We start from the raw sequence: 16,399 nt of genomic DNA on the forward strand, positions 1-16,399 counted from the left end.
AATCTGGCCTCTCTCACTTTTCCACCAAACTGTCCAACCTGAGCTGTCCTTCTAATGTACTCATTCTTAATCCTGTTCATCCTTGTCACTCCCAATAAAAATCTCAACATCCTCAACTCTGCCATCTCCAGTTCAGCCACCTGCCTTTTTGTCAGTGCCACCGCCTCTAAACCGTACAACATGGCTGGTCTCACTACCGTCCTGTAGACCTTCCCCTTCACTCTTGCTGGAACCCTTCTGTCACAGATCAATCCGGACACTCTTCTCCACCCACTCCACCCTGCCTGTACTCTCTTCTTCACCTCTCTCCCGCACTCTCCGCTGCTTTGGATGGTCGACCCCAAGTACTTGAACTCATTCGCCTTCTCCACCTCCACTCCTTGCATTCTCAGCTTTTTGCCGCCCTCCCTCCCATTCAGGCACATGTATTGTCTTACTCCTGCTGACTTTCATTCCTCAACCTGCTCCCTACTCTCACTACAGATCGCAATGTCATCCGCAAACATCATAGTCCACAGTCCTGCCTGATTTCATCTGTTAACCTGTCCATCACCATTGTAAACAAGAATGGTCACAGAGCTGATCCTTGTTGCAATCCCACCTCCACTTTGAATGCCTTCATCACGCCTACTGCACACCTTACTACTGTCTGACTGCCCTCATACATATCCTGTACCACTCTTACATACTTCTCTGCCACCCCCGACTTCCTCATGCAATACCACATTTCCTCTATCGGCACCCTATCAAATGCTTTCTCTAAATCCACAAAGACGCAGTGCAACTCCCTCTGGCCTTCCCTGTACTTTTCCATCAGCATTCTTCAAGCAAACATTGCATCTGTAGTAAATGCTTCCACAGTTATGTCATCTGGGCCAACTGCATTTCCACTCTTCATCTTCTTTAATGCTGTTCTCACCTCATCCTTGCTAATTTGATGCACTTCTTGATTCACTATGCCCACATCGTCCATTCTACTCTCCCTCTCATTTTCTTCATTCATCAACTCTTCAAAGTACTCCTTCCACCTTATAAACACACTCTCCTCACTAGTCAGCACATTCCCATCATTATCCTTCATCACCCTATCCTGCTGTACATCCTTCCCAGCTTGGCCCTTGGTCTTGCCAATCGGTACAAGTCCTTTTCTCCTTCCTTACGGTCCAACCTCTCATGCAACTCGTCGTATGCCTTTTCCTTTGCCTTTGCCACTTCTCTCTTTGCCTTCAGCCGCATCAGCTTTTACTCCTGTCTACTTTCTTCATCTCTCTGACTATCCCATTTCTTCTTCGCCAACCTCTTCTGCTCTATGCTCTCCTGTACTTCCTCATTCCACCACCAAGAGTCTTTGTCCTTCTTCTTCTTCCCGCATGATACACCGAGTACATTCTTGGCCGTCTCACTCACCACTTCTGCAGTTGTTTCCCAGTCATCTGGTAACCATTCATTCCCACCGTTTGCCTGCCTTACCCCTTCACTAAATTGCATGTAACACTCCTCCTTTTTCAACTTCCACCATTTTATCTTTGGCTCTTCTTTCACTCTCTTCCTATTCTTGGCCTCCAGAGTCATCCTACAGACCACCATCTGATGCTGCCTAGCAACATACTCCCCTACCACCACTTTGCAGTCACTAATCTCTTTCAGATTGCACCTCCCACATAAGATGTAGTCCACCTGTGTGCACCTTCCTCCACTCTATGCCACTGTATGTCACCCTGTGTTTCTCCCTCTTCTTGAAATACGTATTCACAACAGCCAATTCCATCCTTTTGGTGAGATCTGCTCAGACGACCACTCTCTCTCCCTTGGGGATGCTCTCCACCACTCCATCCAACTCACTAAAGACTTATTCTTTCTCTTCCATCTCACACCCAACTTGGGCAGCATATGCACTGACCACATTCATTATCACCCCATCAATTTCCAGCTTCATGCTCACCACTCTGTCCGACACTCTCGTCACCTCCAAAACCCTCTTGACATATTCTTCCTTCAAGACTACCCCTACCCCATTTATCCTGCCATCCATTCCATGGTAGAACAGTTTGTACCCGGCTCCAATACTCCTGTCCTTACTCTCCTTCCACCTGGTCTCTTGTACACATAGTACATCTTCTTTCCTTCTCTCCATCATGTCAGCAAGCTCTCTCTCTTTACCCTTCATAGTGCCAACGTTCAAAGTTCCTACTCTCAACTCTACTCTCCTACCCTTCTTCCTCTCCTGCTGTCTCCGGACACGCCTTCCCCCTCTTCTTCTTCTTCGGCCGACAGTAGCACAATTTCCGCTGGCACCCTGTTGGCTAACGGCACCAGTGGCGGTCATTGTTAACCCGGGCCTCGACTGATCCGGTAGGGAAATCAGATTTTTTGTCCGCATGTATGATTTGGCATGGTTTTCCTGACGCAACCCACTCTATTCATCCGGGCTTGGACCAGCACTGATACACTGGCTTGTGCACCCCCAGTGGTTGGATTTTAATGAATATACTGTATATCAATTTAAAATAATTATGTTGAAACTCATTTCATGGTATTTTTCTAAATCAAAGATTTTTCATTAAAACTTTGCAAATGCATCACCACTGTGATAAACCAATAGATTGATAAACCGTGTTCCTTATGCCTGGTGGGAACTATGCCTGGTGAATGTACCCTTTATTAATCGTATTCAATGTCACTGAATATGATTGATAAAGGATATTTTATACAATATCTCTGCTGATGTGAGTTTATAAAAGGTGCAGTGATGCACAAATTCAAAGGACGTAACATGGTAACATAATGTTAAAACAATGTCGAGACCTACTGCAGCGGCTGGCATTAAATGTAGTCAAATTATGTAACAGAGTTATAGGTTATTAAAATAAACTATGGCACTGATTAATGCTCACCCGTGAATGAACATGTATGTGCTCAACAAAGTGTCCCGCTTTGTTGATATAAAAGCCTGGTCACCGTACAGCAGTAATGTTCATCATATTATCTGCTCATTGTTATTTCTTAATGACAACCTGCAGTCCTTCTCCAGCCCCTTGGACTCATCAGTGCAGTAGAAGAACTTTCCCTTGAAGAGCTGCACGGCGATGACGGCGAAGATGAACATGAAGAGGATGTAGACGATGAGAATGTTCAGGACATTCTTCAGCGAGTTGACCACGCAGTCAAACACCGCCTGAGGATCAGAACATACAACCAAATACAGGTTGGTGTTCACACACAACCAGAGACACAAATATATCGACGGACACATGCATGCATACTGTGAACGCAGAGCATACGATTATGATATCTTCACTTTTATTCTACAGCGCTCCCTGTTGATATACATTGATTCCACAGTCACCACTGAACAATTTTGACAAATAACTGATTTTAGCACCAAAAGTTTCACCCTTTTGTGAAGAACCTAGAGCATACCAGTTCAAAATGTAAGACTTTCTAAGACATGTGAACGGCACAGTTTATGTTTTTGATTCAGCCCTTAGCATGCCCATTCAAGGCACTCAGTCGGAGAGCCCTGAAACCCTGCCCCCCACTGGCTCGCTGTTTATTGAAAGTTTATACATATTGAGCGTGTTGCGTTTCCAAATCACACCAAATTCGCCCTGGTCCCCAGCAATAACCCCACCAAGTGTGAGATAGATCAGATGAATGGGTGTTGAGATAATCTAAGGAGATACAGACAGACAGAGATTCCTGCCTTTATAGTTAAGATGGCTAACACAACTGTGAAATAACACAACTACCTTTCTTAGACTCAGCGATGGCATTATGGCGACGAACCTATAGAGCGAGTCAGCTATCAATATTGAGAAGTTCTCAGTTTGAGTGGTTGTTACATTCACATTCCCCTCTCCATTACTGACGCTAGCTTGTGTCATTGCGTTAGCGATAATCTGTTTATCATCGGCTACTCCACACCTATTTTCCATTTGGAGGTTAATTTCAGAAAGAGCTAAGCACAGCAACAGGTAGCTCAGCTACTGCTGCTACCAGGCCTGCATGAAGTGCCCACATTGTTGAGGCTGGCAAGATTTGCTTTTACTTCATGTGACCATCAGCTTGAATTGAGTCAAGTGTTACTGAGAGAGAGACAGACAGTCCACTGACATGGACTAAACTCTGTCCTGTGGACGACCTGTGGGATGATAAGAGCACAGCTGATGAACAGCACGTCTCAAACCAAAAGCCAAATCGAATAGGGTTCAATGGACTGGCTGGGTTTTTGATTCCCTGACATCTCTCTGGCCTCCACCTCTTCCCTGGAGCACCAGACCTATAAAGGACTCCACTCCTCCATTCAGCACCTCAACCCATGGAAGTAACAGCACCAGGCTAGCTCATACATACACCATCACAAAACCTCAACCCATAGACACTTAAAAGAAAGACACAAGTGCAATTTGTTGTATACACGCACACACACACACACACACACACACACACACACGCACGCACACACACACACACAGACACACACACGCACGCACGCATACAAGCATGCACACACACACACACACACACACACACACACACACACACACACACACACACACACACACACACACACACCCACGCACACACACAAGCATGCACACACACACACACACACACACACACACACACACACACACACACACACACACACACACACACCCACGCACGCACACACACAAGCAAGCACACACACACACACACGCACGCACACACACACACACACAGACACACACACGCACGCACGCATACAAGCACGCACACACACAGACACACACACGCACACATGCACGCACACACACACACACACACACACACACACACACACACAGCTTTAGAGTCAAACAGCTCCTTGTTCCGGGCAGAACAAGACTATTTGCTAGAGTTAATGTTGCGTAGCAGACGTGTTGTGTACAACCTTCAGTTTTGGCAGACGCTTGATCGTCTTGAGCGGACGCAGGACTCGGAGCACCCTGAGGGACTTGATCGTGCTGATGTCTTTGCCTTTGGTACCCCTGAAAAAAGGCAAAGACAGAGTCAGGCCACGTAAACAAGTTGGAGAACACCAAGGGAATCTGGGCAAAAACAAATGGAAATGTTCAGTCCTGATAAGACTCATGTTGTGGAACTCTTAACTGCAGTTCATTTTATATAACAGGTGATTACTGCTCACTGGCAATGCTAAATAGAGTAATATGTTTGGGTGGATATTCACAACCAATAAAAATCATTGACGTGAACTAGAGTATATTTCAAGTTGTTTATATTTACTGTATCATCATCATCTTCGCTATCACTATAATGGTAAATGACTGGGATGAGGAAGTTGTGCCACAAAATGCTATGTTTTACCATTATCGTTGATGGCTTTCAATTTAAAACCAGCAATTTCATGGCTCTGCCGTGCGCTGCATGGCGGCCATGAACGCATAGGGAAATGTACAAAGACACACGTAGTTATCCCTGACCTGTGCTTTCTCAGCGTTTTAAACTGAACCACCAGATCGACATCATCACATGCCTCGGATGCCTCTGTTTATTGTGTAATCTTTAATTACACCAGCTAGTTGGTCAAAAACCTGCACATTAACGCATGCAAATGAAAATGGTGATTTTTGTGGTGAAATTCAATCGTGGAACTCTGTTTCATCACATCATTTTTCTCCATGCAAATATAGTCACACTAAAAACATCAGCGAGAGAGTCATTAATAAGCTTTGAACTAAAGAGCTGAAATGAGATGAGTTTTAACCTTGAAAGGAATACACTGACTTTTTTTTTTGACAACTAAGACATTCACAGTGGACCAACACAGACTTTGAATCACAATTAATTCCACTTTCATGATCATTCAATTAAATGTGAACTAATGAGTGAACTAAGTCTTCTTTAAAAGGTCTAACATTTTTGTTGTTATCTCCTATTGAAAAACAAATATTAACATGTTATTTTGTACATGCGTTTTTCTTCAATTAGAGCATTTGTGGTTAACAATTTTAGCTAAAAACTTTCCTTATTCAATATAATTTCTATATGCACTGTATGTATGTATGAATGAATGTATGTATATTTGACAGCTGCTATTATTCTGTTACTGTATGCCATTTTTTCTTAGTAATGTCGCAATACTGTAATACAGTGGTACCTCGACTTTCGACTGCATTTACTTACAAATAATCCAAGATATGAGTAGCAATAGTCGCGAAAATTTGTATGGACTTGCGACCGACTGCTCCAAGATACGACCGTGGAAATCTGCAGTTGGCGCGTCGGCGGCCAGTCAGTCAGCAGTCAGCAGCCAGTCAGCAGTCAGTCAGCAGTCAGTCAGCAGTCAGTCAGCAGCCAGTCAGCAGTCAGTCAGCAGTCAGTCAGCAGTCAGCAGTCAGTCAGCAGTCAGCAGTCAGTCAGCAGCCAGTCAGCAGTCAGTCAGCAGTCAGTCAGCAGTCAGTCAGCGGGCGACCTACATCGTGGGTACACGTAGTTTGTGGCTTATCGTTATTTTTTTCATATTTACTGTGTTTGTGCTGTGTATTTTGTTTATTTTCACCCTTCATGATTTCATAATTCATATGGGAAAAGTTGCTTCGACATACGACTGTTTTAACATACGACCGTTCTTATAGAACCAATTACAGTCGCAAGTCGAGGTACCACTGTACTCTTTTTTCACTGCACTAATAACCTGGTAACACCGGCTAACATCTGGCTTTTCTCTTTAGTGGGAAAGGCCACACACGGCATTCAGTCCCGAGACAAATGACCCTGTAATAGTCAGGCTTTTATCAGCTCAAGCTCTGATCGACATTGATGGAAACATCACGCCCACGCTAATTTTCTCCATGCTAATCTGAAGTTATTAACTTTTTTCCCGCATGGGTGACCATGAGGGAAGGAGAGACGGGGAGTAGGCGTGGATGATACTGCAAAATTTGGTTTAGATCCGATACCAAGTAATACTAGGGCAGAATCACCGATACCGATGCCAGGGGGTTGGATCGTATTTAACAAATAGGTTATTATAGGATCATCCTTTTATTCTGTCTTGTATTAATTTACTAAAAAATGTGAGAAAAAAATAACATGGGAGACGTAAGAAACTGATCCCTTTTCAGAATCGATCCTATTGACGTTAGAATCGATCTTCAAAATGAGACGTATCTGTAGTATCGATACTTTTGGTATCGATCCGTCCACCGCTACCCGGGAGACGAGGGTGCACGGAGCAGCAGCCAGAAACACACGACATACCTATTTTAAATTTGTTCTCTATGTTTTTAATAGATTTCTTATTTAAATTCTGCTCTTATTCTTTTTTTTTTTTTTTACAGTGATCAAGAATCGAATAAAAAATGTATAATCCTGTCCTGCGCATGGTATTGCGTCATTTCCGGTGTCAATTCTCGCGTGTGTTTTCGTGATACAACATAGACCCGACAGACTCGTCAGGGATTCCTCCTGGTCAAAGACGTTGTAAAGACCTTGTGTGGACCAGGTGACCCCTGTCGCCGATCAGTCACGTAGTGTGCAAACCACAAGACTGCAAGATTCCCGACCGAAAGTTGTTGGTGTAAACAGTACAGCGATCTGGCGGCTTTGAAAGTCGTGTAGCGTGCTCATTGCATTAAGTGTCATTTTATCTTGTATGCTGTATATTTTGAATGAGTGTGGCACAATATGAGTTAGCTTTCAATTGAATACAAATAAGAACATTTCTTAAAAGGTCAGTGTATTCCTTTGAAACAGAGACAACCAACACTATGTGGAAATTACAATTATAATATAACAGTGTAGTTTCAATATTTTTAACCTGACTTTAAGACTTTACAATTTAGAGTCAAAAGACTTTTGACCCTTTTCGCTTTGACAGTATTACGCACTTTCATCAGAGCCTCAGCCCCCGATGTGCCAGTGCTGAATCAGCATCAAGTGAACTACCGTAGCACAATAAGTAGAAGTCTTCCAGAGAGACAATCGGGATTCTAGGTATAAAGATCGACTGTATCGATAGCAGATGGCACAAACTGTATGGTACTTTCCAGTGTTTTCCATACTACAGTCATTACTGGGTGGGTTGCCCTCTAACTGTGAATACCCAGGTAAAACCCCTGCACCATTCCTACACCAACCCCCTTCTATTTCTCTTATATGAGCATAAACAATAATAAGCCTCATACATATGCTATATCGCTCCTAAAAATATTTTGAATTGGAAATGTACTTTCAAACATATCACTCAGCTACAGATGTGTGTTTGAGGATGATCCGCTTTAAGGCCAAACAAAGCCGTCTCTCTTGTCTAAATGAGTCAACCTCACCGGATCTGTGTTATATTCAACCCATCTGTTTGATGAACAACCTTGTAAGCAATTCAGCTTGTCATGAAACAACAAATATATGAAGCCGATGTACGGAACGCAGCCACAGGAATGTGCGCCAGCAAATCATCCCCGCTTTATGCCTTTCACCGGTGCACGGTAAAGTATTCATTTATTCATGCCGGGTTATTTGTACCACTCCATTACACCGGTTTACGTAACTCTCCGAAACAGCATGGTGGCTACATGATACTTACATCCCAGTAGTGCTCAGCGTCAGCAACTATAATATCCCTTCATCTGTGTTTCCATATCTGTGCCCTGTGCGGTCTCTTGAGTCCCTCTACTCTCACAAACAAATGGCCGCATGTAGAAAGTCTCATGCTCGGATGCACATTAGCCAAGCGTGCTTCCACTTTTTTCTTTTGGCCAGAAACTGAGTTTACCAGGAAAAAAAGGGGGGGGAGGGGGGTGATGTGGAGGGCAGGGAACGACTGTACGAGTCATAGCTTTCAAAGAATCCCCACAGGTAAATATAGTAAGGGGGGGTGGTCAGATGGGGCCAGTTCATGGGCTTTTTCTGTAAAATCTGAGGTGCTGGCAGGTCCTTCAGAGGTTGAGAGAATGGAAGGGAGGGGGAAGAGAGGTTTAATTTATAATGAGGACATTGGGGGCGAGCAGGTGGCATTAGGGCTGTTAAAAAAAGGAAAAAACAAAACAAAAAAAAAAACGGTGGCCAAACTACAGTATGAGCCGAACTGCAAGTTTTGTGTACTGTTGAACCCCTAGAAAATATACATGATTATTAAAAAAATAGATCATTCATTTTGACTGTAAAATCATCCGTCTCGCGCTGAACGGGACCAGAACCTAATTTATTGGGAACTGCCCTCATAGCGTAATACTGAGCTTGAAAGGTAATTACATTGACAGCCGTGCTCTGATATCACAAAATAATTTTGAATGTGTGTTTATTGAAGTCCACAGTGAGATCTTTAGGGTGAGATGAAATATACACAGACTTGTGTTTGCTGAGGATGATTGCTTAAGGCGAAGAGGACTCTCGGTGAGAAGTTGTTGTTTTTTTGCAGTGAGATACCAACAAAAAGAAGGAAGAAAGGAAGTAGTATAAACTCTTTTCTTCCCTGACAACTCAATAACTAAATCATGAGTTTCATTCCAAAATGGGATACGTTTTGTTTCACATATGCAGCACTTTCTTTCTTAAGAACTACCAGGACAGAGTGTCTTACTCACTTTGAAATATGGGACAAATTGTTTGAAATGTCTCTCATTTTGGAAGAAAAAACACTTCGCAAAACAATGGCAACAGGCACGGAGGCAGGTTTCAGTTGAAAGCTGTCAAGACAATCATTGCAAAGGTTCCCTTTGTGTTTCAGGCATATTGATTCCTATTTTTATGTACATGACCTTGTTCTAAGCAGATGGGAAATGGGGTAAATTGTAGTAAAAGAGGAGTAGACTGGGGTTAGAGAAGGAATTGGGGTTGGGGTGGGGGGTGGGGTTGGGGTGGGGGGGGGGGGGTCGGGGGAGTTCCCCACCTGGTCACACCTTGTTGCGATCTAATTGGGGGAAAACAGTGGTAAAAACATGAGGTACAGCACAACTATGGATACTTCCCGTACAAGCACCCACACACAAAAAAAAACAAAAACACACGTGCGCGCACAGGACAAAGTTCACGCCATCGGTTTTGTATCAAATGACGAAATACAAAAAAGATGATGAAGTTATGGTGAAAAATTAACAAGATGCACAGAGATCTTTAGATAGTTACGGGCATGGAACAGTTGCAGCAATCCTAAATGTGAAAATTTGAGGCCTAGATAGAGACCGGGAGCTACGCTGTGTGCTGAAGGAGTCGGAGGAGCGGGAAGAATCAAACGTCGCGACACCAACCAATCCACCAACCAAGTGTTTGGGATGTTACTGGAGGGCTGCAACTCGTTCTCTCAGTATCGTAGTAAACTGCTGTAGCCTCACTCCCAACGTAGTGAGGACAAGGATCAGAACGGTGGGCTCTCGCAGGGGTCACAAGGGGACATTTTGAAAAACAAATAACAACCAAATAAATTGAATCTCTCCCCATGACCCGTCAAAGACCCCGCAGCTGCCTTGCATTCAGCATCAAATGGTAGGGAGCTCCACGGTACGCTGCGTGACCTTTGATGAAAGAAAATAAATAACAAACCCTTTGGATGCTTCAGAATGATAGGGGGGTGGACTTGGACCCCCGAAACCTTCTATGACACATTGCAGGTTCGTCTACAGAGTGCAACGGCTGACTGTCGACCCCCCCTGACCCACCCCCCACCCCCCACAGGCAATGGGTGGATAGTAAGGGCAAGCTCTGGAGGCATGCATGGACTGGATGAATGACAGTTGTCTGTCAAACAGCACTCCCTCCCACACAGCGCCTGAAGGACGGACGTGAACCTACACATGGTTCAAAAAGGTCACTGTATTTTTTCGATTGATTTCACCGTTTGGCTTTCTTTAATCCACTTGCGTTTTTTACGCAAGTGGATTGCGTCTGAACAACAAGGTACAGTGTTGGTAAAGTAGTCAAGCGGGACTTTCAATGACATCAATGACATCCTTTGTGAGAAAAGCTCCATTATCTCAGAAGCGATTCTGAAGCTGCATCCGAAATGGCATACTAGCATACTATTGAGGACGGAAAATTAGTATTCCAGGCTGACATACTCCATCCAGTGATTTATTGGAGTAATGGAGTAAAGCAATTTCAAGGCACCTTTTGCAACAGCAACTTTTGAAAGACATAATGAATGTCAACTTTCTATGTAGTGCTGTCAATAACCCGCAACGTGTCATTAACCCGCAATGGAGGTGGCCATTCGTGGTCTTTTTACTCATATACTAAAGTACGCTGGACACACATTAAATATGTAGTATGCAGTTTCGGACGCAGGGTCTATATAAAAGTAAACCGTCAAGGACAGAAATGCATGTGACATTAAATTTAAAATTTAATTACGGTTGAAATCTGCTTTTCAAACCTTCTAATCAATGTGCATATTCACGCTTAGATCTACAGAGTTTGTTATTCAGAAGCAAGTTTCCCAGGCACATTTTTGCCCCCGTAGCAGGAATGTGAAATTGACGGTGTAATTGCTGGTGGAGGGCAAATGATGTGTACTCTCACTAAGGTGCTGTTTGAACCCCACCCCTCAACAGAGAAAAAGGGGGCTGAGCAGTGTGTTAAAATGTGGATTAATGTGCACCCTGAGATGAGGGGCTCCATTCCTCCATGGCTGGAGGGACGGCGTGGACCCGCAGTTTGATGACAATGAAGCTGTGAGAGGGTGCAGATGAGGACTCGTGTCCAAGTCAATGAAACGGGATCGGGGGTGGGGGGTGTCGATGGCTGGAGCATGCGCTGCAAAAATACGCCCGCCCTGACAAGAAATTTCCCTCATTATTGTATCTTATTTCTCGCCAAACTAAAATTAAACTACATTTAATATAAGGTAATTTAAAATTAGATGAAATACTCAAATGGGTCAAAGTCATTTGTTTCATTCTTCAGGATAAATGTTCAACAGCAGGGGTTGGATTCACTAGATGGTGCGGTGACCTGCTGGACCAACTTTAATCAGATACAACAGTTAGCACTATTGGTAGTTTAGCTTTCATTTAAGAACGGTGTTACGGAACATTTCATCTTGAAAAAAAAAATGAAAATAGGAATGGGTACGAGCTCCTTAAACGGAACTGAAACAACCTTTTTCTCTGAACGCAGAGCTGCTGTCTGACAAAACAGACAGGAACATGGGATGAAATTGACTTGTTGTGGCGGACACTTGTTTCGTCATTTTTGCGGCGCAAGCAATGGTAGCTTTCTCTCTCTCACACAAATAACCAACAGTGGCTCACAGACAGGCGTGGTAAAAAAAAAGAGAGAGACAGAGACGGGGCGATTAGGCATTACCCCATGAAGCTCCTTCAAACGATCCCAGCCGGAAACAGAAAAGGAGTCACATCGTTAATAACTTACTTACTCATTACAGCAATCGCAGGAAAAACATCTTCCTTTGGAGTGTATAGGGTGATTAGAGTGTGTGTGGTTTAGTCCCCATGTATTGAATATTGTTCCTTTGCAGCTGCTCATGCTCAAACTGTGCATGGACACACTCACAGTTTGGTAACTAGGAAACGTACCACCCTCGACAGAAAAAGCTACTGCATTCAAAGATTGATATTGAGTGGTTGCTTTGTAAAATAATAACAGCTTTAATGACTTAAAGGATGGGTTTGCTATGTTTCAAGGCAGACCTTATGAAACTGTTGGTTCCCATCATTTATAACTGTAAGTATACATATATATATTCTATAAATCCCATTTTAAAACAGAAGGCTTACAATATAGTCACACAATCTTTATATGTTTTACTAGGGGAAAATATGGCCAAAAACCGTGGGTTTTGTAAGGTTTTGGACTTTGCTCTTTTGGGTAAAATCACAGGTACATGAAGTTGCAGCGCTTCATTTTTCATGCCTCATTTTCAAAGAGTAAATCCTTTGGGGAGAACCTACTCTGGGCAACGTTATAATTTGTATGTACTAGGGCAATTGCAAAAAGTAGTTTTAAATAAACATTCAAAACATGAAACAACGTAAATCAAAACATGTTCAAAAAATACACAAGACACAATTGACTATAATGTAAGTTTTGAGGCTTGAACATTTGCCTCATTGGACTGAATTCAGCACAGTGAGAAGCTGCAGCAGAGTGGTTAGTTTCTCAATAGTGAATGAACAGCTATGAATGATAGGAATGCATATTTGAATCAAACATAGTGAACCTATCATTGAACAAAACTATCCAGCCTTTCAGCCACACTCAAGCAATAGCACAAAAGTTACAATTCAATTTTGTCAAAGCTGAATCCAATACAGAATAAATAATATAGAATTAAACCAGTAGAACATACAGTGCTGTCTTTGGAATTACAAAAAAAGCATCTTTGACCTTAAAAACTCCCGCATTTGAGGACAAGGGTTAAAAGTTGTTTGACTTACGAAAATGCAAAAGCCACCAGTGCCCCACTGACCACTATGAAGTCCAGAATGTTCCAGAGGTCTCGGAAGTAGGCACCGGGGTGAAGCAGGAGGCCGAGATCAACCATCTAGAACGAAGACACCACCGTCACAGAAAACTCCAAACAGAAGAGTGTTGAGGTGAAAAGGCATCTCATTTGCTCTAGAACCTCACTTAGAAAAAGTGCAACTCTTGAGTAAAGAGTATTCAAGTATTCAAGTATACAGTATTATGACCTTGAATTTAACTCTATCACTAACATGGAAGATCTTCGTTTGTGGGTTTTTATGTGTGGTTTAAAAATGCAATTCTTTGGAAACATGGCCAAAATGCGTCCACATTTTTATGCGTTCATCAAGCAGCTTTCATTTTTTTTCATTTTTAGTAACTCCTTTAAGACTTAGTAAGTCGTTTAAGCAAGAGAACATTTAATTTACACATTTAAATGGTTTTGCTATTGATGCTAGGATTTTAATTATTGACGGCACTAATTGACACTGACAGTATACATTAAATGGATTGTAAAAAAAAAGACAAAATTTGATATTCTATTATGTGTATCATATGGACAAATTAAACAATCAATTTCAATCAAGATGCAGTTGAAAATCCAGGTTTCCGGATTCCTCAATTCCCTACAGGTAATTGTCGTTCTATTGATGTAAAAATTATCGATTTGTCAAGAGGTTCCAAATAAAATAATAATAACTAAATAATACCTAAATAATAATAATAATAATAACAATAATTAAATAAATACATTCTTGAGCGTCACATATTCCGACCTCATGTGACCTCCAGTGCTCACCTTGATCACCATTTCGAAAGTGAAAACTCCAGTGAAGGCGTAATCCAAATACTTCAGCACCTGCACGGGGAGATTAAACACGATTTTGCAGGAAAGCTAATTGTCGCACTTCCTCTTTGAACAACTGTCCAATTTTCTTTACACAATTGTATTGTCTTGTCTGTGAACTTCACCCTACACCTGTTGTAATATTATGAATGTGTATGAGCATGTTGTCCACTGCTATATAGGCGTCCACTGCGTCTGTGCATCTGTGCTATTCTGCGGGCAAAATATTCCACTTCCAGGTTATATAAAAATATATAATAATCATAATTACGTCATAATCGATCCAAATGATTAGGGACGTGAGAAGTTGATTCAAATTAAGATTCATTTTTGACAACTGCTTAAATGTAGTTTCCTTAGTCTGGATTATTTCTTTTTAAAAGCGAGTCATACAAGTCGTATTTTGATGTCTTGGCTACTTGACACTTGCATTATCTTTTTATGTATCTGTGTTTTATCTAAGTATGACGTGATGTCTATACTTTCTTTCAAAAAATTATTCTATTGCTGTAAATCTGCGAGATATTTTAATATTGAAATTATGCGTGTGAAATAGTGTGTGTGTGTGTGTGTGTGTGTGTGTGTGTGTGTGTGTGTGTCTCTCACGTGGTTGCGCAGTGCGTTGGCATGCACGGGGTCCTCGGCAGCCAGCGCAATACTACTCATGGCGATCACGACCAGGATGGACATCTCAAAGTAGCGCATGGTCACAATGTAGTGACACAACCGTCTCACCCTGAGGGAGAGGTTAGGGGTGAAGAGACACAGACAGGGTGATCCTGTGTAAATGAAAGTGTCAATGTGTAATTCACTTTGACGCTTTTTTTAAAGCTTTATAGGCCCACTGGGGAGGTGGACAATAAGCTTGTCCGAATGGAGCTCCTCAATTGGAAATGAGAGCACCTATGAGGTAAAACGGTGGAATGATGGATTTGACTCACGAATTGGTCTGGCCGAAGATGAACATAGAGTTGTAAGGCAAGATGGGTTTGGCTCGGCTGTGGCCCAGATCCTCCAGAGATTTCTCGTTCATCGGAGCAGTCTCGCAGTCTATGCTGTTCACTGTTGAGGCAGATGTTTTTGATCGACAAGTTCAAACTACATCCAGTGAAATTCTGTCTCTACCAATGGCCATGGGGTTTTAGAACGACTGACCTACAAGAGTAGATGCGGCTTGTCCACAGAAAGCCTATTATGCCAGTGGAAGCAGTTTTTGGCTTAAACTGGCTGTTCTTGCATTTTACTGCCAAATAATTGCATTCTAAGATATGTTGACTGCGATATAACCCCAGCAGGGAGCTGCAGTCGACAAATCTGATTCTGTGGAGTTTTAAGCCAATCACTTTCCAATAAGCTTCAAAGCAGCTTCCTTTTGTGAGCGAATCAGGTTGCGCTATGTCCATAGCATGTCCATAGGCAAAAACATGCTTTACTCATCTTCCAAACTCCAAGCTTGGAAATGGTAGATGAAAACATTGCAATATGTATTCTATGAACCCACAATTATGGTAAATATTAGTCAAATGTATGAGCTTGCTTTCTATTTGCCACTGATATCTATGGAGCCACTGCAACATACAGTATCTAGTGGATACGTAAGAAAGGAGGATTACTTCTTTACGGAACGTACTGGGGATAAGAGTGGTCTCGCCAGGCGGGGAGGTGATGGTCACAGGAGGTATGTGGCTGGATGTCTGACCTGTTCTCCTCACATTCCTCTGGTTGTCCGAGTCCTCCAGCCCGTCAGAGGGCCAGCTCGGCTCCCCAGGCCACTGCTGGGGGTAGATGGCCAGGGAGTCCCCCTCCCAGTCCACAAACCTGGGATCCACGGGGCACACCGTCCTACTAGTTCTTATTAGTACTCCAACATACACACATGGCTGTGTCACAAGATGGTAAGAAAAGTTACCTTCCCAGTAGAATGAATGGTATTTTAATATGAGTTTAAGAAGTGGCTGGTGGAGCTGATAAGATTCATCAGCCAGTGATCAGATGATGTGCTATCTTTCGCCTGCAATTTGGAATTTAGTTCTATAAAGAAATATGGAAATAAATTGACATTTATACCGTGTCCTGGCTGAATTCCTGATTTAGTTTAGCTTGAAGGGTGTTGATTATTTTATCAGCATTTTAAATGAGTGCTTGAGA

At 42.6% G+C, this 16,399-nt stretch overlaps 1 protein-coding gene across 1 annotated transcript in view; it reads right to left on the reverse strand.

The window, feature by feature from the left end:
- Window positions 1–16,399, reverse strand: part of cacna1ba (calcium channel, voltage-dependent, N type, alpha 1B subunit, a) — a gene marked incomplete at both ends in the record, with an annotated part of 136,297 nt that overhangs the window by 35,208 nt on the left and 84,690 nt on the right. Inside the window, 8 exon segments of the mRNA XM_080004319.1 lie at window positions 3,015–3,175; window positions 4,916–5,012; window positions 9,875–9,895; window positions 13,377–13,483; window positions 14,204–14,263; window positions 14,858–14,987; window positions 15,193–15,313; window positions 15,882–16,069. Coding sequence (XP_079860445.1) covers window positions 3,015–3,175; window positions 4,916–5,012; window positions 9,875–9,895; window positions 13,377–13,483; window positions 14,204–14,263; window positions 14,858–14,987; window positions 15,193–15,313; window positions 15,882–16,069 — 885 coding nt within the window.

Source organism: Zeus faber (genome assembly GCF_960531495.2).
Source record: "Zeus faber genome assembly, chromosome: 7".
NCBI lineage: Eukaryota > Metazoa > Chordata > Actinopteri > Zeiformes > Zeidae > Zeus > Zeus faber.